The 25,429-nt window shown below is 37.3% G+C and overlaps 2 protein-coding genes across 5 annotated transcripts in view; one reads left to right on the forward strand and one right to left on the reverse strand.

The window, feature by feature from the left end:
• Positions 1 to 11,608, reverse strand: part of LOC114135371 (SLIT-ROBO Rho GTPase-activating protein 3-like) — a 40,163-nt gene extending 28,555 nt beyond the window's left edge. For all 4 annotated transcript variants that reach the window (XM_028002624.1, XM_028002623.1, XM_028002622.1 and 1 more), the window contains exons 1-2: positions 11,104 to 11,608; positions 920 to 1,115 (exon numbers count right to left, since the gene is read on the reverse strand). In XM_028002624.1, coding sequence (XP_027858425.1) covers positions 920 to 1,115; positions 11,104 to 11,170 — 263 coding nt within the window. In that variant the 5' untranslated portion in view covers positions 11,171 to 11,608. The remainder of the gene's footprint in view (positions 1 to 919; positions 1,116 to 11,103) is intronic.
• A 4,905-nt stretch (positions 11,609 to 16,513) lies between these two features.
• ptgis (prostaglandin I2 (prostacyclin) synthase) lies at positions 16,514 to 24,585 on the forward strand. Its single transcript, XM_028003986.1, has 10 exons — positions 16,514 to 16,658; positions 17,088 to 17,211; positions 17,344 to 17,522; positions 17,612 to 17,758; positions 17,859 to 17,971; positions 19,281 to 19,447; positions 22,148 to 22,313; positions 22,591 to 22,772; positions 23,331 to 23,482; positions 23,842 to 24,585. The coding sequence occupies exons 1-10, from the start codon at positions 16,588 to 16,590 to the stop codon at positions 23,999 to 24,001; spliced, it is 1,461 nt and encodes a 486-aa protein (XP_027859787.1). The 5' UTR covers positions 16,514 to 16,587; the 3' UTR covers positions 24,002 to 24,585.
• The last annotated feature ends 844 nt before the right edge of the window (positions 24,586 to 25,429 follow it).

Raw genomic sequence — 25,429 nt, forward strand, 5'->3', positions numbered from 1 at the left:
GAAATGTGAAAATGTGACAGACAAGATATGAACAATTTGTAGGGTCTGTTATATGACCACTTTATAAAACAAACTGTGACGTGAAAAATTTTACAGTGAAATGTTTTTTTAAGTAATCTGAGATTCTAGTAGTAGAAATCAATGCTTTTTTAGAATTACACAAACATACCTACATTTTAAAAAAGCAAATGTATGCAATTAATTTAGTACATTTATAATATTGCTCCCCTATGGGCTTCTTAGGCATGGATATTCACTTTGTACTGGATCTATGAACTAGTGCATTCAATAATTTATCTTGCAGTCTTCATTGATCACTGTTCCAACCTCACAAGAAAATATTATGCTTCAAAGCATTATTAATGTCATTTTTATATAGTTATCTTTATGCCAAGTGATTCTCATTAACAAAATCGAGTTGGGCAATTTCTGAACATGCACAGTCACAGTGTGCTGCAGACTAGTCTAAGCATCATCTCCAGCACGCTGCAGGGCTTCGCTGCTGCCCATGACAAATGATCACAATACACTGAAAGTTAAACTAGAGAAAATTAGTAATATATCACTTCCTTTCTCCTTTATCGAATTCTAAATAAAGATATGTCCCAGTTTCTCAGTGCAATATGAATTTATGCTTATTTGGCTAGGATTTTATTGTGATGATTTTTGAAAATATAAACGACATGATAGCCGGAGAATAAAAGGAGGGGGTGGAGGGATAGATAAAGAGTCTGACCTAGTTGGAAGGAACAGAGAAGCCTGGGGCCACAAGGCATCTTGGCCCTGGATTCATTTCAGGTCATTTCCTTTGCTTTTAATCCCCCCCTCTGTTTTGCTCTGTGTCTGCAGTGGCAGTGATCAGCATGGCACATGTGTGATTTTTGTTTATCAGGTGTTTTTCTCTGCTTAAAACACTCACTTGAAATGCTGGTGTTCTCTGGAGCTGCGGATTTTGGAGGAGTAGCGCTCAGCCAGCTTATCCAACCCTCGGGAATACTCTAGCTGGAGTTCGGCCTTTCGGCGAAAGAACTCTTGCAGGTCCTGCAGTAGCTGCAGCCGGGACTCGGACTGCTGCTCCAGACATCGGAACTGCTCCACCAGCTGGTTACGAATCTCTGCGTAACGAAACAAGAGAATTAGCAAAATAAACAGAGCCTCTCTACATGTCTGTCTGTCCCCCCTCCCAATTAGGATCACCAAGCCATGTGAGGGCACATTTAATCCAAAAGTAATGGAACCAAACAGAACAAAGTCACCATAAGCGGAGAAAACCAAAGTGTCAGGATTCATTTGTCTGCCAGCTTTACATGCAAGTGTTTGTGGGGGTAGAGGGAAGGAGAGAGAGCAGGAGTGTCTGCTTGCTGGGGTTGCACACGTGCATACAGTATGAGATGCATGTCTGATGATTGCAGCAGACAGCACGGAAAATTCAAAATAGGTCAGCTTCTCAAAATGCATTGTGCTGAGAGAGCCTTCAGAGAACATTGGCTGAAATACACAAACTGCGAGCATTTGTCTCATTACATGATTACAATGGTTTCTCCGTGTTTGGGATTTGAACACCATATTGTGATGTGTTAAAAGTGGGAAAAGTCTCATTTTAGGCAAACATTTTGAAGCACAATTGAGAGACATAAAACGATAAAATCTAACATCACCCTTTGTAAAGAAATGCATTCATTTTTTTGTAAATTGGCTGCTATCCTGTGGCCACATGTTTTACTGATAAGGTCAGGTTTACAGTTTTATCAATACAACAGCTAATTAAAACCTCCTGAGTCCTTCCTGAATAGCCTAGAATTTCAGTGAACCCATTTCCACTCATCGCATTTCATTTAATAAAACCTCAAATAAAACAAAAAGACAACCAGCAATATTACCATGACTCAAAATGTTTTTTTAAACAAAGGTAATAAATTCTATATCAACACATACCTGTAACATCTAAAGAAAGACAGCAATAAATACAGTGACTACATATAGCTGCTAAATATAAACTCTTTATTGCTATATGTTCCTTTACAACTTATGTCTAACTTACAGGTACACCTTGATTAAAATTACACAAAGAAATAGAAACATTGTTTCATAATGTCATAAAATCCTTCTAGATAAACATTTTTCACAATATTCTGCTTCCCCATCACCAGGGAGGAGATTCCATCTGAACCATTAGACAGGCAACAGTAAACATATGTTTTCATAAGAAGAAATGCAAATAACAGTCTGGCTTATTGTATGTGTTCAAGGTCACAGACGCCTATCTTTAGCGGTCACTGGGCAAGAGACTGGGTGCAATCTGACAGGACACCAGTCCATCACAGGGCAACATGCACTGTGTGCAAAGTTATTAGGCAAGTCAGAATTTTAAACATATCATCATTTGTAGGCATATTTTCTAAATCATAGCTGGATAAACTTGCTTCATGGATTTAAAATCAGAGCAAGTTTGTATAGGAAATTAGAAGAGCATCAGTTTAAAGCTCCAGCTTTTACATTAATATTTATGACATCTATAAATCACTCATATGTCTATAATTTTGGCAGATACATATTGTAGTAAGTATGTTTAGTCAGTGTGTTCATCGCAACATGTTGAAATTGTCCTCTCAATATTAATGTTCTCAATAATCAAAATTAAAGAACTTTAGTATAATATTTAGGATCCATTCAAATGGACTTCCTCTGTCATTGATGCCAAAACAAGATATAGATTTAATGACGCAAATGCTAATACCCACAAATGAGAGAATGTCTTTTTTGTGGCATTACAGCCGCAGAAAAGACTGGGAAGGGCAAGAAAATGCAAATTGCAATCAATAGATATTTATTGAGTAAAGAATATTAGTTCAGACAAAGACTAAATGACACAAGGAAGGTCTGTGATTGCAATATTATTCAATGAAAATGCAACAATATATTTACATCCAAGTCTATTTGATGACATGAAATGCAGTTTAGTTGTCGTCAGCTTGACAGAGAAGTGAAGTGTAAGCTCTTTAATACGGGCACCAGAAATTACCTTGTGGGGTTATCCTCAACACCCTGAGCATACAAGTTTAAGTCTCTTATTTCCATCTTGAATGCGTCAAAAACAAGCTTGACAGAGTAACAGAAAGATTTTTGAGCCTCATGAGAATACGGGTACAGGCAGACTGTTAGTTTCTAACAATATGTTCCATTAGTGTCCGATTTAAAAACACTTATGCTTGTTTTCACTCCTTTTATTTTGTCATTCAGACATCTTAAGAGTTAGACCAGGGGTATCAAACTCCAGTCCTCGAGGGCCGCTGTCCTGCAGTTTTTAGATGTGCCACAGGTAGAAAACACTGGTATGAAATGGCTTAATTACCTCCTCCTTGTGTAGATCAGTTCTCCAGAGCCTTAATGACCTAATTATTCTATTCAGGTGTGGTGCAGCAGAGGCACATCTAAAAGTTGCAGGACAGCAGCCCTCGAGGACTGGAGTTTGACACCCCTGAGTTAGACAAAACTCAAACCTGGGCTGATTCTACAGTCAATACTAATTCTTTAGAAACATGTTGTGATTTATGAACACATTAATAGTGAAAAATAAAAAAAAGGTTCTTATTTATCCACAGAATATTATCAAAACTTATTTTGTTATTGTAAATCTAATATCACAATTATCTTCCAAACTGAATGTAAGAGATACAGCAATACAGATGAACTTTTCTATTTTGTACATTTATATAGATTATTATGTTCAATGGATTGTGTAGCTCTAGTTCCAGTTAAATCCATATTAATACTGAAAAAACAAGTATTTTTCTATGCACCCAGTGGTGACGCACATCCACTTTGGTTACTTTAGAATTAATTATGCTAAACTACCTCTGAGATCACATGGACAAATTATGCAGAGACATATGCAAGACTTTTTGAACAAAGTTCTTTTGTGTAGACGATAACGAGACCACTTGACCAACACTGTTCCTAAAGATCTCACTATGACAGAATGTTACAAGCATGCATATCATTGCTGAATTGACAACAAATCTATGTAAATGCATGCATAGAAAAAACTGCCTTCAAGAGAAGCCTTGTGCTATTTTTCTGAAAGCAGAGGGAAGGATGTCAAAGATTCCTCCCCCACTGTCTGTGAGGGAAATTGTGAATGAGTGAGCAAAGACCGAGACAAACAAAGTAAATATGTAATCCCCTGATATGCGGAAAGGAGGAGATGTACCTCTTTTGGTCCCCACAGTTGCCTAGTTGCCTGGTTACATACCTCTGGAGGCATTTCAGCGAGAGCAGGCCAGTTCCCTGCTCCAACAGTCGCAGCAGTCAGTCTGTTTAGCATAATGGCCAAGGACAAGGGCAACGTACTCTGCTTCAGAATAAGCAACAACCAGCCTCTAATGATGAATAAGGCAGTGATCAAGTCCAAAACTTCAAGGGATGTGATGCACTCTTGAACTGAAATAGACCAATGAGCAACACAATTTGTTGGCCTTTATGGTTTAAGTGATTATTATCCCCACAGTGTCAGGAAGCAAACAAGATGGAGAGCAAGATTTTATTTCATTGATTTAAAAAGAAAACCAGATGCACTTATGATATTTGCTTTTCCCCTCCTGTGCGACAGTTATTTTTAGATCATAAAGTGTTACTAGCAATAGAGCACTACATTCAATGAATGATTCAAGCCTTTGCAGGGTAATGCATAATTACACAGAAGCTTGCAAGGAATTCAAGAAATAGGACCCAGACAGTTTTTTCCTCTCTCTTTAGTTGAGAGTAATAAAATGTCAAGCAGCATGTCATACCAGATTCTTTGCCTGGGAACATTGTGTATGCTCCACACCCAAAGGCTGATGGAAATTCACAAGCAGGGTTTTGGACATTTGATGCCGTTTCTTACCCTACTCAGAGTGATCGAAATACACTAACATTTAATACTCAATGCCTCTCTAAGGATATGGCAATAGATTTTAATAGTTAAGATTAATGGCTACATGAATTGAGCTTGTTCTAAGGTGGATAAAACATTAGGTAAGCAGTGACATTATTGATTGTGTGCACTGAGTGTTTCACTTTAATATGTGAGAAACAAGCGCCAACTTGCACGGACTGAAAATATGCCAAATGATGATATTTCTGTATGATATTTCTGAAAACTTATTTGTAATACGTTTTCAGTTTTAAAAATACACTCTCAGGCCACTTTACTAGGTAGACCTTTCTGATTCAGTACAACTTATTTATTTAATGCTAACTCACAACACATGTCATCTCAAGGTATTTTGCAAAAAACAACATTTCAAATCATACTGACAAATATGATGGCTTAAGACAAATATTGAATTACCCAATCACACAAGAGCAATGCATTAAGGCATGTAAAGACAAATTAATTAAGTTTAAACCAAACATCAAAATTGGGGGAAGAAAAAGGGGAAAAAAATCTTAAACTCGGTAGTTTAAGATTCCCTCAAATCTTAAATTCACTAGTTTAAGATTAGCTATTTATTGCTATTGTATTGCTGTTATTGCATTGCTGTTAAACAAAACGGTCTGAGTATCTTCTTGGTTTTTCACCCATAATTTTTTGTCTGAATTACTGAGAACGTGCAAAAAAGAAAACAAAAATATTCTGTGAGCCACAGATGTATTGTTGATGTCAGTCAAATAGCCAGTCTGGCTTTAAATGAAAGAAAAGTAATAGCTTAAGCAAGAAATGTTGCAGCCGAGGTTTGGAAGAAACCTGAACTCTGATGGGCAACAGCAGCAGAAGACCACACCGGATGTCAGCTGAAAACAAGAATCCAAGTCTACAATTCATACAGGTTTAGCAAACGTGGAAAGAAACAAATTGGAAAAATTTTGTCTGGTCTTTCAAATGTTGATTTTGATACAACATTAAGATGGTCGGTTGTTACAACATGATAGCAAAGGTCTTAATGACTCAGGATGGTGCTGGTAGTGTAATCATGAAGGATAACTTCTTGACACAGTCAGTACCAAATAGATGTCATTTGAATGCCACACCTTACCAGAGTATTGTTGCTGTTGAATTCCAACAGCATCCACAGTTACCAGGTCTCAATCCAACAGAGCCGTGTTTCCCAACCCTGTTCCTCAAGGAATGTTCTAGATGTTTCCCTGCTTTAACACACCTGATTCAGGTTTCTGTAGTTCAGCAAAAGTCTGTCAACCAGCCAGAACCCAGATGTACTGAAGCAGGGAAACATCTATAACATGCTGGGAGTTATGCCTTGAGGATTATGATTGAAAAAAAAAAAGACTCGCATTCTGATGTGCAGCCAACAAATCTGCACCAACTATGAGGCACTATCATGTTAAATTAGACCCAATACTGAGAGATATTTTTACCACCTTGTTGAATCTATGCCAAAAACAAAAAGGCAGTTCTGATTGCAAAATACCAGCCAGTACGAACCAAGAGTATCTAATAAGCTGGTCAGTGACTATTTAATATACAGCAAAGCCCCAGTAATTTAATGTTAAACGATGCTGGTAAATATTTTTCTGTCTTTAAATGGTAATGTGGCATACAGCATTCAAACTGACAGTCAGTAATTGTAAACCCACGTCAGTGTCAAACTAAAACATAATTTAGCTTGACACTACATCGTTTAATGTGGTGCTACATTAAGAGATGTAGCACCACCTACATCGTTTAATCTGATATAATTACCGCTCAAAAAGGTTATTTGTTACAAATGTTTGCCCTTCCTGAAATATTAGAAGGCCGTCACCTGCTATTTTTACTCTGCAGGGTCAAAAAAGACATGCTCACCCAACAAATTTAACAGCAGCAGTGCTTGGGGTGGTTATGCTCCAATCTCTGGCAGACAGTCAAATGAAATAAGGGAAAGCTTTGGTCACTGTTTCATCCCAGCTCTGTCAGCTAGGCGTGGGCTTTACAACAGAACACCAAATACAACGCAGAATTGAGTCGCCGTCACCACGGCTGCCAGTTCAAAGTAGCCGAGCACAGTTATTAGTAAGCGAGGCTGGTAGTAGTGACTGAGACTGTTGTTAGCCATGCGTGGCTAGTCACAAGGGACCTAACCCAGAATGACACATTGACATAATTTGGTGCAAATCAAGGCTGTGTTGTGTGAGTGCTTGTTTTCTGAATGCAGTAATGACTATGGCATGCATTTGTAGTTGGTTTGGTTGAGTTCACATAGCTTGCTCTCTCACTTCTGAAAAATGCTTTTAACAACTAACTGCGTCACTCTTGGTGTAATCACACAGGAAAATCCAAAATTTTCAGGCGCAGTTCCAAATGGCTTTCTCCTTGGATTTCATAATGCTCCGCTGTGAACCTTGGTCTGTCACCAAAGCAACAAACAAGAATCTCAAACATTGGTGTTACCAAGATACAAACAACAAAGATATTTATGGCACTGTCAAAATTCAACCATAACGCTTCAGGCCAGCATTTATCAAAGCATTTTTTCCTTTGTGATGGAATCTGGAAGAAAGGTTTGTCTGCTTGCTCTCCAAGGAATGCGTATTTGTGAAGAAAATCACATTAATTTCATGGCTATCAATAAGACTGACTGAAATAACAAGTCCTTAACTATGATAAAGTTGCAGTTAGGCTGCACAAAGTCTTCAGCGCGTTTTATTTTTCAAACAACTCTAAATTATGGAAAAGATGTGCAAGGCTTAATATACAAAACTGAAATAGCATGATGGATGCATTTTAGCAAGAGATAAAATAGAATGATTTCTCACAAATAAAGTCACTACCTTGGCCAACAAGTTAATAATTATTTTGTGAATTATTTTATGATTATTCACAAAATTACGAAATAAATTAGTATTTTCTCTCAGCTTATTAAAAATGTTAGCCAATACATGCCAGTATTAAAAGGATAAAACTACCATTTGTTCAAACAGTGACAAAATGTCAGAGAAATAAACACTTGTAAAGTGCAGAAGATTTGGGTCTGATTGATGGGGTGTGCAGTCAGCTGAGATTTACTGGAGGCCAGAGTCGGTGCATGAATAAAACCTATAGCACCAAACCAATCCAAGCCCCGTTAGCAAATGAGCTTAAGATGTCAGCTTAAAAGCCTGTCCTGAAACTGAGACGAGAGATTGGGCTGTGATGGCTCTCTCAGAGACGCAGAGCCGAGTGTAGACCGATCTGTGTGTAGGGGTGAGCGTGAAGACAGTGTGAGACTGAAAGAGTGACAAAAAAAAATTTCATCACACCTCTCCTCTCACTATAAATGCTCATCATGTTCTTCATTCCCGACACGTGTTGACAATCCTTTGTCATTTCAGCTGTGCAGTGCAGTGGTTAGCTCTCCCATCTAAGCCTGGCTTCACACCGGCTATACATTCTGTGCTTTGAGCGTGCAGTTGAGGCTTTCTGGCTCCAACGTTAACAAGCTGGAGCATGGACACATCTCAGGCATATGACATTGATCTCATATGCAACCAGTCGTCTATCACAGTCTCAGTGTGTAAGCAAAAGTACCACAGACATTGAAAAGGTCAAAACAGCAGAAATCAGGCTGAGAAAACTTTAAAAAAAACATTTCTAAAGATGGAAAAAAGAAAATGTTTTTTTTCTCCTCATAATTAGCTTACTAATTATGAGAGGTCTGTTTTTCTTGTAAAATCAAAGGAGAAAGAAGTCAATAGTGCTATTGATTTGTTGTTGTCATTGTAAAAAGACAACATCATGAGATCCATCATAATCATCCTTTACCACATGTTCACAATATCATACAGCCGTAGTTTCAATCCAGCCATCAAATGTGTATATTATTGTTGAGCAGCAGGAGGGCTGGTGCCAATCACTGGGCAAGAGACGGTGTATTCAAAAAACTGATCACCACTCTATCACATAGCAACACAGTGACACTCAATGACAACCATCTAGACTTCTAAAAGACAGTTTAGAGAGTCCATTAATCTAACGTGCATAATTTTGGACAGTGGGTAGAGTTGATTGAGAGAACCCACACATGCATTGGGAGAACATACAAAATGTATGTAGAGGGTCCAAACCCAAGACCTTTCTACTGCACAGTAATAGAGCTAACAACTACCCCACCATGCAGCCCCGAATGGGTAATCACAATACTAATATGATAAATACATATTATTTTATCTCAGAGCTTCAGGGCATTTTGCCCTTTCAGCATTTCAAACCCTCATTTTGTACAGCTGTTTGTCTTCCTACTTCGATTTAATACATGTAAAGAATGAATTTTATACCCATCATACCCAAATCTGTGTTCTCCATTGCACTTAGGGATTGGCATAATGTATATAGATAAATATAAATATTTATTTTCACTTTATTTTTTTGTTTCTGATCCATTTTTGTGGGATTTGACTCTGATAAAATATGACAGTTATGGCCAAAATAAAAGAAACTCCCAGAAATCTTCTGCTGATAAATATTTACTATAGTCATGTAACCACATTTCTTCATAGTATACTTGGAGTAGAGTATTGAAATGTACTTTTGATGATTGGGTTTCAAAGCAGGAATACAATTTTATCTATTTACAGTTTGGAACAAGATATTTTAAACTTGATTGATATATTCAAACATTTTCTCTAAATAGGTTCAGATCACAGAATGTGTAAAAGAGTTAATTTTGTGTAAATGCTTCACCAATGTAAAATAATTAAAAAAGGTTGTAATTAATAAGAACACTGTGTGTGTGTGTGTGTGTGTGTGTGTGTGGGAGGGGGGTTTACACAGACAAAAAACTAGTTAGTAAAAAGATACTAGCAAGTAAAAAACAAAAAAGAAAACATCATTTTTAACAGAGCTTGCAACACTAAATGTGGTCATGAAAGTCGAATAACAGAAAAAGACTGAAGCTACAAGTTCAACATTGCAAATATTTTGCAAATTGTCCTGATAAAGAAACGCCTGTTTTAACCACCGTTGATGTAAATGAGCAGGACTATGAAAAAGCAATAAGTGGCTGAAATCCATTTAGTGGTCACTCTGTTTTAGTGCATTTTTCCTGCAGGACTAGTTCACAGGAATGATCAAGTGGAATGTAGTCCATTCATGTAATTCATACCTTTGCTCTTATTTCTTTCTCAGACCAAAATGTCTGCCATTCAATTGATATAATAACCTGTGAAAATAATTCTCTCTCAAACTGCGTGAAACTGAGTGAGCATAGCTTGACTAACGCTTATTTTAAACTCATTGGTTTGTCATCAGTTAAACAAAGTCATCAGTTAGCATGCAAAAAGATCTAACTGGCTTCTGAGGTTCAGACAGACTGAAGTGGCACCTTACAGCAACAGGAAATGTAAGACTTACATTAAAACCACAACAATAAGAGGTGCAGCATGATGACAAGACAAGCCTGACTATTCACATCCTGCAATGTCAGATCTGTTCCTGACCTTCTTCTCACTCTCACTGGTTGGTTCATCCAGTCACATATTTAGTGTCAGACAGTGAAATCCTTTCATAGTTCATAATTCATACAGACAGCATACATAATTCATGGACTTTCTGAACTGTTGTGTGACCTTCTCAAGCATTCCCTCTTATTCTTTCTCATATCACACTGAGTCATGAAGTGACAGGAAAATACTACAAAAGGGATGATCACCATCTCTCATATGTCTTAACTTTTTCACATCAAAGAAGCTTCTGCAATGGGAAGGTGGGAACATTTTAAGAGTTAAATGTACTTAAAAATATAATTAATCTTGTTGTAGGATCATCAGAAATAACTGTCAAAGCTTCCATAGAGCAAAGAAATAATAAAAGCCCATTGCTTACATGGTCACACAAAGCTAGGCATGTTTGAGAAACTGGAGTACAGAGTTCTCTGCAGTAGCTAGATGCTTGCTTTAAATTTTCCCCATATTTAATTTCAAGTAAAAAGAACTCCATCTAAATAAAATAGAGTGAAACATGATGCCAGGGATCATTTCTGGAAGGAAGGCAGGAAAATAAGTTATCTAAACCAATGTAATCTGTCCCACCCCACAACATTGCACACTAGAGCCACATAAAGATTGTAGTAAAGTTATGCAAGGGTGTCCTCCCACAAACAAAAAAAAAAAAGAAAAAAACAATAGAAGCAGGCCCTGCACGTCACCCACCTTTCACTTGGGTCTCATATTCAGCAATAATCTCTTTGTCCTTCTTGACTTTGGCCTGAGATGACATTTTGCAGCGAGCGGCTTGTGCAGTCCTCGGGCAGGAATCGAGGGTGACGGTTGCCACAATGCGGCGTTCAGCCCCTCCGCAGTCCTCTCCGGGCAGCTGAGCAGCAAATCAGAAGCAAATCATATCCAGATCGACGCAACTTTCGGAGGTTAAACGCACTTCTGGTCCTCCTGGCTGCGGTGCTGCTGTGCTGCGTTCAGGGCGACGTCTTTCTCAAAGTACTTAATGATCTCCGATCCTGACCACTCCTCCTCCTCTTCACCAGCAATCCTCAGTATATCATGAACCAGTTCACGTCTAATGTACATGCAAACTCAACTCAACCCTAGTGATAGGAGGTCCTTCAGAAAAGCATTCTTCAGTTTGCCTCTTTTTTTTTTTTTTCTTTTGTTGGCCTCTCCTTTTCTGTGCGAGTTCAATGCTGCTGCAGATTTGGCTGAATGGATGTGAAAGTCAGTGGGAGACTCCTCCCCCAGTCCTCTCCCCACTCTCTCTTTTCTTTCATGGATGATTTAAGATTCTTCTGTGTGAACTGAAATTAAAATCTGTCTCAATAACAGATTGCATGTTGTCTGCGGGGACACAGGCCATGACTTTGTGGGCATTCATGGGAATTAAATCTGCAGGCTTGCCAATGCCACAAATGTTGCAGTTTCACATGGATTTTTAAGGTAGTGTAGCATGTATGGTTTTAACAAGAGAATAACACTGCATCCACATGGTCCAGTCAAGCTATTATAATCATGACGAAGCTCTTGAACTTTTAGTCTCCTATTATCTGCATCATTGGTTATCGAAGTAGGGGCCAAGACCCAACTGCAGGTGATGAGAAACCAAGTGTGAGTCTGGAGGATGTACAGGAAGCAAATTAAATATACAGGTAAATCTCAAAAGTTAAAATATTGTAAAAAAGTTTCCAAATTTTGTCACTTATTTCAGAAAGTAAAGCTTGTACATTAAATAGATTTATTAGACACAGTGGAATATTTCAAGCCTTTATTTTTTGTAATTCTAAGGATTCTGGCCCATAAATTACTGGATCAATGCATTGTGGGGGAAATCAGATTCTGCTGAGGTGATCTGGAAGTCCGAGCTGCCTTCAGGTCATATTGGTTCTGGTGCCTCTCATCTTCCTCTTGACAGTACTCCATAGATTCTCTCTGGGGTTAAAGGTCAGGCCCATTTGCTAAAAAATCAAGCACAAGCATACCTCTTGGCTGTGATGATGATCTCTGGAAAGATTTATAAATATTTTAAAATGACAGCAGTACAAATGAAAATGTTTGCATTACAAACCAGAACAAACACAAATGTTTGACACCAATTTAATTTGATTTGAGGAAGGCGGAACAGGAAAACTTCACTCAGGTAAAACAGCTTATTGGGATGTTGACATTTCATTATTGACTGAATTGTGAGCTAATTGTAAACTACAGTCGGTGCACTTATGAAACCTTTTCTGGAGACATTGTCTGAGCTACATATAGCATTGAGCTGTTATGTGTAACTCACTCTGACACAGTTTGCATATGGGCTTTTTGACATGACTTCCTGTATCATCTTAGTTACTATTTGCTATTTTGGATTTTTTCTGTCTCCCAAAATATATCTTTGTCTCACATGAGAGCAGCTGCTGCAGTGAGAAGATTTCTCAGATTATCTGAGTTAAGAAATGCTCATCCACCTTTGCTGCAAATCCTCAGAAAATCTGTAGGTAAAAGTCAGTCTTAGACAAACTGAAAGATCCCAGTAGGGATGCAGCAGAAAATCTCCCAAAGAATTACCATTCTAACACAAATTTCCGGGGGAAAACTAGGAAATAGACCTCAGCTTGAACTTTACACAAGCTATGTATTTTTGAAATAAAGTGAAAAAGTTGTGTCTACCCAGGCAACTGGGTATAAACTTAACCAAATAAAAAGGTTAACATAAAACAACTCTCCTTCTCTTTACATAACACAAATAAATAATAGAGTTGTACTGGTTATAGTATTGGACCATTATATTGGGCAACACTGGATTGCCCAGGTCACATACTGTTAATCTTGAAGAGTTAAAAATTGGTTATTTTGTGAGTTTATTGTTAATTTTAAAACAATCCATTTTTAATTGAACCTCTGAAATATTTTTATGGAACTATTTCATCAAATAAAATAAAATTTCACCTCAGGTTTATGCACAGTAAGTGCTTCAGGGCAACAATGAGCAGCTTTTGTTTCAAATTTTGATTTCTATGCACACATTAAAATATAGTTAGGTTTCTGAGAGAACATAGTTAATAGTGGAACAAATGCATTTAATTTTATATGACCTTATATGATCTATAATGCTTAGTTGAACAGATGTTACTTGTTTACATTGAATCCATTTCAATACATGTGTAACCGTGTCCAGACACAGGATCCCCCTCTGCAGAGGTGGCCAGTCCATCACAAGGCAACACAGGGATTTACAGCCATGCAAACATTCTTTAAATCCAAGCACAAACTGGAGTTACCAGTTTGATATAAAATTCAGGTTTTGTGCTTTGTATGGATGCCAGAGTACATGTTGGCTTGAACCTTTGAATGCATAGGGAAACTATGCAATCTACAGAGAAAGACCTCAGGCATGATTTGAACCAACAGCCTTCTTGTTGTTAGGCAACAGTGCTAACCACCACATTTACAGAGTAATCTATATTTAAATTTTTATTAGTTCTTTAATAAAGAACTAATAAAAATGTGTATAAAAAACATGTCATGCTACAGATACAGCAAATGTATTTGTTTCAATTAAACCTGGAAAATGTTCTCAATATTTTTTGTGTTTTGTAACACAAAAAATACATAAGCTCAAATAATGTTGCACATTTCTCCAGACATTAATAAAATGTTGATCTTTAAAACATTGTTGAGATTTTTATGCTCATAATGTCTGAGTAGAGCTTAGATACTTCAACATCAGCAAATATTATGCGATATAAGATTAGCATTAAAGCAGAAGGATCTAAATGTATTGGCTGCCTAAGTTTTAGGGTTATTGCCCATATGTTCAGCAAAACAAAATCTAAAAACATCTGCACAAAGCTAATTCTGAGCTGCATGATTCACTTGCAATTGACTAATTCAAAGATTAGAATGATGAAGGTTCATTGCAACTGCATCTCAAGGAGAATGTTTCTTATCTGTCATCAGCCATATTCATCCTAACTCTAAAACTGATGATGAAGCAACAGAAAATCACTCCTCTGTTGTCAGCGAAGCAGTTTGCAAATGTGGCTTTCTAATTTCAATTTATGAAATTTTAACACTAAGATTTATTTGCAGTATACTGTTTTTAATGACAAAAAACTACAGCACATAAGATAACAGCTTTACCTCCTGCAGAGACTACATTAGTAAAATGTAATCATTCCCATGGAGAAAAGTCAAAAATAACATCTCAGTAAATAGTGAATATTGACTTTCATTTGGAAAATTAAGGTTCCAGTGTCTAAAGGAAGAATAAAGAACTAGATAATCTAACTTGCTGGAGGTCCCGTTTGAAATTACCACAATGAATGATCATTTGAGGAGCCAAGTCATTTTAAAGTATTGATTCATGGCATTTTTTCAAGTCAATAATCAGAATAGCCATCTACCAAGTAGCTAGACCTCGAGCTACCAATGCCTGCTTTAATGACCATGGTGTCACTGCTGTGCTTTACTGGCCAGTAAACCCACCTGACCAAAGGATCATAAATAATCTGTGGCAAGGGTGCCCAACTCCAGTCCTAGAAAGCTGCCATCATGCAATTTTTAGATCTATTCTCTCTAAAACACATGAATTAAATGACAACTAAATGACTGATGGTGAGGGAATTATTTGATTCAGGGTTGTTGGAGCAGGGACACATCTAAAAGTAGCACATTGTTAGAACTGACCTTGGACGCACATCTGATGTCACAACAAAGATGAAAGACAGGCTCGAGAGCAAGGTTAACATCTTTCAAGCTGCATTAATTTTCATCAAATTATTTCCTTTCTTTCAAGATTTTTTTAGAGACTAGTGGCCTTTTCTCATTAAGAGGGTCCTCAACTTTTTGTCACTTTATTTTATGCTTTTTTTTTAATCTTATTTATTGATTACTGATGTTCAGCACTTTGTTTCAGCTGTGGATCATATTAAAGCAATTTCTAAATAAAGTTGATGGTGATAATCAGCTTTTTTCAGAAGAATAAATTGTCATAATTACCCCCACTTTTTCTTTCTGTCACAACACTCGCATTTGCTGCGCGCTCTTTATTTCAATTTTATGACCTAAAGTTGCTGTTGCTACACGGACTCTTTTAAGGAGCACACGTGCACATTTATAGGCTAAAAATCTACCTGAAGGTTTATTTATTTTCAAATATTTTTAAAGCTATATAATTTCTGGTTTATATCCATTTGAAACTAATGCTCTGTAAAATGACAGAACATTATCATTATTCAATACTTTATATGAAGACAAACTTCTACGCTATTAAAACTTAGTAATTAGCCATTCTTTTTAGACAGAGCAAAATAATAATAATAACAACAACAATGTTTTCAAAATGTATTTAAAGAAGAATAAATTCAAATTTAAAGCAAATTTTCCACCACCACCTGCTCTCTGATAAAGCTAATGCAGATACGTTACTGCCATCTGCTGGTAGGCCTATGCACCAAGAAAAACAACCGCCAATAATATTTCCAATACTAAACGCATCCTTAATTTATAAGGTAAGAATATTTGACATCAGTTCATTAGGAGTTCTGTTATACACTGAGATCAGTCTTCATGGAGTCATGGTTTCATGGCTTGACATGTCCTATAGGACAACATCTCTTTGGTATTTTTCTAATATGACAGGCTGGTTTCAGTGTGACAGACTGACTGCAAACTGTACTTTTTCCTGTCTGTCTTGTTGCTTGAGTCACCATGAATGTAAAAATAGATGTTCTGCAAAAGAAGAAGTTGGTGTGGTCATAAAGATTTCAGATTGTCAAATCGCGAGAGTTTTTATACCACTACTCATCTCTTGGTTTAATCTCTTGCAAAACTCAAAACTACTGGTTAGAATTAGATGTTATGTAAGCTATGTAAATTTGTGGTATGTGACTTTTCCTTCAACACCGTGAAGCAGAATTAGGTCTAGACTGTTTGAAGAGGTTCTCAAACCTGCTATTCTGTGTTGTTTATAATTCTTTTATTTAGAGCAGCTTATTAAGGCTGGGTATGTTTTTTTAGGTGTCAGACACTGTCTACTGTAGATAGTTGTGCAAGACTTTGTGTCACCAGCCGCACCTTTCCACACCCCTTCGACAAGTGGTGATTACACCAAAGCCAGGCTCAGAGCTATAAGCAGGTTGACAGTGGTTATGTGGTTAGAATCTGCAGGGGAGCTCAAGAGTCAGGTCATACCGAAACATGTTGGGAACAGCCTTTTTGCTTCTTAATGGACTGGTTATACTTCTACTTCTTTACACCACTCGCAGAAGGTAAAACTTTATTTGTTTACTTTTCTACCTTTTTTTTTCTTAAGGTTTACCTTAAGAAAAAAAGGTAAACCTTAAGGTTTTTTTTCTTAAGGTTTACCAAGCATCACTTCTAATCTGAAGGCAAAATAGATTTAAAAAAAAATTCTGTAAGCTTTCATTGTAAGAGGTCACTGATGCTGTTTAAATCTAATATTGTTTTCTGTATTTATGAATATATTAAAAACACTCGCAGCAAGCAGTTTTATTTGCAAACACAGGGTTAGACTGAAACTCAACACTTTTATTAATTTTTCTTTTATCATTCATGAGCACTTCCTTTTCCAAGATTTTATGTAAACTTGAAACCTGTTCAGTGAGATTTATGACTTGCGAAATGTAGATATGCAAACAACCATGGTACACTAATTTGAATTTCCTCGTACTTGACAGAAATAAAAATGAGCCTCCTCTTGATAAGGGCTTCATCCCGTGGCTCGGCCATGTTCTTGAGTTTTTAAAGGATGCTGGAAAATTTTTGTCACGCATGAAAGACAAACATGGAGACATCTTCACTGTAAGTGTCTATAATTACTGAAATACCACAATATTAATCATTAAAAAGCAGTTCATATGAAAAGAAGTCAAAACTTTAAACATTAAGAATTCAGTAAAAAAAACTTATGTGTGCTCAAACATGTCCTTGTAGGTTCGTGTCGCTGGCATTTATGTGACCATGCTGTTGGATCCAAACTCCTTTGATGGTGTCTTGAACGATGACACTAATAGCTTTGACTTCAGCAATCGCAGAGGCCAGCTCTTAAAAAAGATCTTCAATCTGCAGCTCCCAGGCTACTATCCTGCTTCTGAAAGAAAATGGATGGAACAGTAATGATTTGATGATTTAAGTTAATCAAAAATAACTAACACCCAAAAATGGTTTCAGAAATACCTAATTCTCAGATTGTTTCTTTCAGACATTTTCACGGTGTCAATCAGCAGAAGCTCAACGCCTCCATGAATGCTCACCTTTCCAACGTGATGCTGAAAAGTTTTGAATCCCGCAGCCCATCAGAATGGAGAGAGGATGGATTATTCGAGCTCTGTTACAGTCTTCTTTTCAGGTAACAGAATACATAAAAAGACATTCATGATGTAATTGTTTATACGGTAGCAGAGTGATACATGGGAACTGTGTGTTTATACTTGACTAATTGCTGACAGGGCTGGATACCTTACATTGTTTGAGAGGAGGGATGATGTTGATGCCGTCTATGAGGAGTTCCGCAAGTTTGACGATCTACTCACCAAACTGGCTCGAGGTTCACTGAAACGAGGTAAGCAGTTCCACTGAAAATGACAGCACATTTCTGACATCCACCCCTTCTTCCTACAGTCACTGTAATCACAGTAGTTCCATGGGTTTAGGTTTCTGGACATGATTAAAACATCTGTTTACAGTCCTTTCCATAAATAATTTTGTTACATTGCCCCAAACTTCAATGTATTTTGCTGGGACTTTGCTTGGGAGACCAAAAGGAACCGGTCTCCCAAGCAAATGTTAAATGATTCATGGTTTTTAATTTTGTGTAAGAGTGACTACAAGTGTTTATGGCCCTTTTTACTCAGTTACAACCATTAAATAGAACAACAAATTGTCTTCAGAAGATTACAGGCTCTCTGTTAGTTGTACACTCAATGAGCCATTATGGACTAGTAGCATGAAGGAAGTCAGTGTTGATAGAAACATTTACAAAGCCTCATTTGAATTTTTGACAAGCCATGTATGACACAGCAAACAGTGCTTTGATCATATTAAAGCAAAATGTATCTTTTTGTCCTGCAAAACTTTCGAAACCTAACACTGTACATCACAATGAACACAATTACTGCTAAACCTACCTTGAACACGATGGTGGGAGTGTCATGCTATCAGGGTAATTTGCTTGATAGGGACAGGAAAGCTGTTGAAAAACGCCAACATTTGTTAATGTGTTTTGAATAGTTATCTTGGTTAGTTGAATGATTTGTCCACAGTTGCTTTGATGAGGACATTAAAACATGCTGGTTTTATTTCATAATTCCATCTATATTATTTACATTCTTTATTTTTTGTTTCTTTTGCAAAATTCTGATTGAATGCCGGGATATATTTATAGCCAACTGTGAGTAATTTAAAATCATTTTAACCATCATTACAATATAAAATGCATATTATCATAAGATTTGAAATCCAGGTATGCCTGCTCTTACTCCTGCTCCTTGGAACATGTTAGCCCAAAATAATATAGTTTCAAACAGTCTATTGTTATATTGTTGTTGCTTCATCTGGTGATGTATTTGCAATATATTATGTAACCCTACCCTGAAGGATTTGTGGCTCTAGCTGCAGTAAAAGGTGGCTCTACCAATTATTGACTCAAGGGCACTGAATACATAAGTGCATTCCACAACTTGAAAAACATTGAAAACAATATATTATTCCCCTTCCACTCCTGCTGCATAAAATCCCAATAAGATACACTGATTGCAGTGACAAATCTCGCAAGGCACCGTTTCCTGCTCTTGAACAGCACTTTGTCAGTTGCACTTACCTGATGGCAAATGAACCTGTTTACCTACTTCTCCAACTATTTTCAATAACAGAGGAAAAAAGAGTGGTCGCCACATCCCAGGACCGACTGTGGGACCTGCTGTCCCCAGGTCATGTGAACGGTTCCTGGCAACAGAGCTATGTTCAGTTCCTGCAGGAAATGGGGGTAGATGCAGACATGCAGAAAAAAGCACAGCTGCTGCAGCTGTGGAACACCCAGGTGAGAGTTCTTTATATATATATATATATATATTTATATATATATATATAAATATATATATATATATAGCTATATATAAAAAAAGATAAACACAGTGACTCACACACCCTTCTTAGGCTGAACAGTGCTATCCTGTGACTGAAACACACGGTTGCCCTTCTAACCATGCAAATCTAAGAAGAGCCAGATTCCTTGTTGTCAGATTACTCAGACAAACCTGCCTCAACTTGTTACTTGAAGAGGACTTCTTTTGTTTTTCTTTTTAAGTTTTGATCCTACGGATCAGTCTTCACATCCTTTTATATGTCTTAAGGTTCAGTCCATTACTTGTGTAAACAGTAGTTTATTAGAAGAATGCAGTCATAGCTGAAATGCTTCCTCGTTTGTCTACTTCAGTTTCTGGCTCGTACACTCTCAGTCATGACCTTTCTTCAGTACCAATATATCATAGCTACACCATTGTTTAATATTAACATTTTTATTTAAGATTAATATTAACTGACTCTGCCCATGAAGCGTTGTTGAAACAGTGTTTACATAGTAACACACGAATATAGTGTGTGAGGTACTGATATAGGCTTGAACACTAAATAGTTGTTCATCAGCCTAGACGAGTTCATGGCCGCATGGTGTTATTCCCCAGAGCAGCCAGGTGGGGGAGAAAGAGAGCCGTTCATAGTGTTTGCTGTTTATCGGTGCAACACTTTATCTGTAGTAATTTACCCCTTCGTGAACCTGCCGTTCTCTCTGAAACAGAGACTCAGCTTTTCTGGGTAAATTTTGACACTTCCACTCCATATACGTTCGTGCCTTATTATGGATAACTGTGGTTTAGGGGGACACAATCTGCGTGCTACAATGAAACTGGAGCAGCGCTGCCGAGAACAGAGGGATTAGATTTTAGGATGGTGAGAAGTGCCGCAGGGATTGGGGTTTTCCTTTTTGTAATAATAATGCCTTTTTTTTGTCTTGTGAAAGTATAATGCTAACATTTAACTTTACCTAGTACCCACCTACATCCACTGTAGATTTGAATGGTCTTCCATTCCCATTAGTCTGAAACCTGAAATACATGTAAAAGTGATTTTTATTGCGATTGAGATAAATCACATAGATTGTGATAATACATTAATCAGATCCAAACACACTATTGGAGTCATATTCTTGTAAACTTAACTTAATGGCAAGAAATTAAGAACTGGAGCAGAGCTGTACAAAGGAATCAGCTGCTTTGTTTGGATCCCTTCAGCAAAGATTTCCAAACATTACTTAACTTTTCACAGAGAAAACTAATGTTCAAAACTTCCAATTTGTATTTCTGTTCATGAGGAACAAGATGGACTTTTATTTTTGTCAAAAAAAGAAGAAAAAATCAGTTCCTTTGGCATTTAAAATAATTTAAAGGTATAGTCCCAACTGTAGAAATTAATAACTGGGTTTGCAGAACCCATGAGGTTCTGCAAAGTTAGAGTAATAGGGTCTTTCCCTGTTGTAGACAGTTCTCATTTGTGAGTTTAGAGAAAAAACAGTAAATTGCTAAAAAAGATGGAAAGTAGCTAGGCAAACTTAATCACTATTTTCACTTTTTATTTGGCTGTTTAAAATAATTCAATCTGAAAATGTTCACATCCATGCCACACAATGCTGTATTAGTGTACAGTATATTAAAGGTGTACATTTTCAGAGGAGATTTGTTTTAAGGTTGTTGATGTTTTCTCAGCCAATCTATTTTTCTTGCCAGCTACATCAGTCAGCACAATCAGCTGATTGGGAGTTTACCAAATAGCCAAGAGGCCCATAGAAGCACAGGGACGTGATGTTACACAAATCACATCCTTCTGCCAAATCCACAGCTTAACTCAACTTACAGCAGACCGATGAGTCGCAGCTGGTCAGGTGGATTGAAACAGGCTGGCTCCTCAATATGTGTAACTCTAGCATCATTACATGGAACTGGTTCAACTAAGACAAACTCAACAGTGTCTTGTAAAAATGAAGACTTTTAATATGTGCTAACATATGACCTAATATAGATATACACGTTTTTGTTTGAGCTATTTAAATTACTAAACTCATCTAAAACAGGGGACTGGTCTGATTAGCTGAAGACTTATTTACTTTTTGATAAACTCACAGCAACATGAAACTTATGTTTTGGGCCCTATAAAATCTATGTACTGTGGCTTCTTGTAATAAGGTAAAAAAATTAATTTTACCTTACATTCATGTCATCTGACATGTAGTACTTAAAAAGACAATCTGATATTTTGTTAATACCCAGACTCCTCTGAGACTTTAAAAGTTTTTTTTATTCAAAGACATTGAGAGGGCAGAAAGACAATGTGTTGTAACTCCTGTCACTTTTGGGGCAATTGCTCTGCTGTCAGTAGAGAGCTGACCTGAGATGTGCAGAGGTAAAAAGAACAGCTCCCTCAACCCTCAGCAATTACTGTCTGACAGGCTCAGGTGTCTGTCTCTGTGGATCTGACAGCAGTTTCTACAAAGTGTGGACTCATTTACTGGCTTCTTCTCACATCAGTCATATTCAGACAGTAACACTGCAGAAAACATTTAGGCCATGTTATAGGTATATTTCACTAAACATTGAATTATATTTTAATTCCATCTCCTGCGTAGTTTTACGGACTACATGTTAAAGTTAAAAACTGTTTTTTTTTGGTGTTTTCTTTTTCCTTTTAGTGCAATGCTGGACCAGCTGCCTTCTGGGTCCTCGGCTTCCTGCTCACTCACCCTGAGGCAATGGAGGCTGTTAAGTCAGAGATCAGAGGCCTTCCTTCTCTCCAGGATACTTCCCTGCAGCGACGCCCCTTGAACCAGCTGGAATCACAGAGCACACCTGTGTTTGGTACGTAGCAGCTGCTTTGCTGCCTTTTATGCTATCTAATTGCGCTCTTCCACCCCTGGTTTTAATCACCTAATTGGGATGGACGCAACAGTTGTTGCACTTGTTTGAAATAAGCATCTGAACTTTGAACTAATTAAATCAGAATGGCCTTTTTCAAATATTCTTATCATCACAAATTATTGTGCCTCTGTGGATACTGCCTGAAGGCTCTTACTGATTTAACCAGTCATGACAGCCCTCTGACATCATCCACTTTCCTGTCCTTTCCGCTCTGCAGATAGCGTTTTGAGTGAGACCTTACGGCTCACCGCCGCAGTAATGATCAATAGAAAAGTTGTTAAAGACAAGATCCTTCGGATGGCCAATGGAAAGGAGTACCACCTCAGACGTGGGGACAGGGTGTGTCTGTTTCCTTTCCTCAGCCCTCAAATGGACCCACAGATTCATGAAGAACCACAGGTACTTAACATGCAGACGATACTGATAAGGAGCTTCATTTGGGTATGCAACAGTTTACAGCATGTTTTGCTGTTATATCACGCATGATTAAGGAGATTAATGCTGCTGTAATCAGTCCTGCAATATGCAAACTCAAGGGGGTTGCACACAAAAGCATGCCCCACTTTTCAGAAGATTATTTGTAACAAAAAACAATGCTGAAAATGTTTCATTTTCCTTCTGCTTCGAAAATATGGATAGTTTGTTTTAATTTATCACATAAAATCGTGATGAACTACAAGTTTGTGACTATAATGTGACAAAAAGTGAAAACGTTATCAGTACTTTTACACAGCACGGTGTGATATCAGGACATTAATACCAAGAAACTGACTTGTGAACTAATCAGTGAACTAAGATAATCCATCTTTGTTAATTCTGCTTGTCTTCTGTGGTTAACGATCATAACAAAAGTAAAACCTATTTTTGACAGAACGTATGGCAGAGGAAACAGATAACAGGGCTTTTTTGCATCTCCTAATTTGTGCACATCTGTTTCATTCTCCTTTCCCTTGACAGATGTTCAAGTATGATCGATTCCTAAATGAAGATAAAACAGTGAAGAAGGAATTCTACAAGGATGAGAAAAAGCTGAAGTACTTCACCATGCCTTGGGGCGCAGGGAAGAACATCTGCGTTGGAAAGGAGTTTGCTGTTACATCCATTAAACAGTGAGTGTGAATCCACAGCCTTTTAATGTAATCCCCTGCGCATCTTGTCAAAAATTATGTTTGTAACCAAAGAATTTCATCCCAAGCAACAAACCAGCAAAAACATACTTGAATAATCTTTTAAATTGTAGCTTCAGCCATGCTTTCATGTTAGTAATCGCTATTACTCAATAATGAGCTGGAATTAATGAAAGAGAGGGAGAGCAGACATGTGGAAGACAATTTTTATATCAGGCAAAGGTTAAAGACCACTTCATGTAATCAACAGCATCAAAGAGTATTTGCTCTGCAATTTGTTGTCCATACAAGGTTTGTCATGCAGCTATATTCTCACACAATACTTGACTTTCTCCCTACAGATTTGTGTTCCTGTTTTTGACCCACTTTGATCTGGAGCTGTGCAGCCCCAGCTCTAAACTTCCACCAGTTAATCCCAGTCGCTTTGGCTTCGGGATGCTCCAGCCAGATGGAGATCTGCGGGTGAGATTCAGACTCAAGACGATGCAACATGAAATGTGAAGTGTTGGAAAGCTTCACAATATCTTGTTTTATAAACTTTGTTTTGGTTGAATGTAGCATTGCACTATTTATTTAGTTTTTATACCTTGTCAGCTTGCCAGTAAATTGTATTCAAGTTTTTTGCGTGTTAAAAAATGTTGGGAATTAATGATAGAAAGCCATGTCACCCTATGTTTTCCTTTTGCTAAGTAGCAGGTTATAACTCATCTGAAACAGAATATTCCAGAGTGTCAGATCTTCTGTAATTGTTTTATACTTTTTGCTTGTAGGTAAGATGCAACAGTAATTCATATCACACAAGCACATTTTGTCAAAACAATGTAATTTATGTCTTAAAATATCCAATCTGTCTGTATATATATATATATATATATATAGTGTTCACAGTGATTTCCAGTGAAGAATATTTTCTAGGGTTGATTTTTATATATTTTTTGTAAGTAAAACTTTGGATTTAGTTTACATTTGATAGGCTACTTTTATTTAATGACTGTTGTTTTTATTTGCATTGTTCTATATTTTGAGATAAGCTTGCCTTTGTCTAATTAATAAATGTGTCATTGAAAAGTGGATTTAAAAAGCTATCGTGAATGTGTTCTAATGTATTGATTCAATTCAGTCTGGTTTGTTTTTTATATCTCCTCAGCGCACACACACACAAACACACACACACCCACGCCCCCACACGCCTTTAAGAGGCAGTTACACAAAATTAAGGTCAATTTAGAAGACAAACAGATCCTAGCCCATTCATGTCAGTCATGCAGACATATTCAATGCCAAATACATAAAATATAATTTTATCTACGTTCTAAGACAGGGCAATCATGTTCAATTTATTATAGTTTCATTGGTAAAAAAAGCGTTCTATCTAAGGAAACCCATTGAGTGACTGACAGCAGCAATCCCTCCTCCGTCTAAAGAAACATAGCAACAGTGGACAGATGACTCCATTGAGTTAACTTTGCTGTAATACATAAGGATGCATATATAAACAATGGAAAGGCAAAATACTCCATTACCAGATAATGGGGTATTGAAGAACACTGCAGCAATGCCTGAGGCCTTTGCCATAGCCTATGAGTTACTTTTTAAGAAAAATGCAGAAACATTGTTCTAGCACTTTCTAAGTTAAAGACTTGACACCAGTAGCTTTTATAGTGGCTTTATCTTGGTGAGCAACACAGCAAAGCAGATAAGCTCTGAGTTGTAAGTAAAATCAATGGGATGAAAACTTGAGTGCATAAAATTGGTTGCAACAATAACTTCTTCAATTTGTGCTGAATTCATCTTGCACTTGGTGTATTTGCCTCAGAAGTCGGGTCTTGGAATGAGGTCACGCCCCAAGTGGATATGTTTTATGCGTATCAGATAGCAAAATTGTCTTGGTTGTAGTGATGCAATGTACTACTATGCTGGTGGTCCTGT

This window comes from Xiphophorus couchianus, chromosome 20, assembly GCF_001444195.1.
Source record: "Xiphophorus couchianus chromosome 20, X_couchianus-1.0, whole genome shotgun sequence".
NCBI lineage: Eukaryota > Metazoa > Chordata > Actinopteri > Cyprinodontiformes > Poeciliidae > Xiphophorus > Xiphophorus couchianus.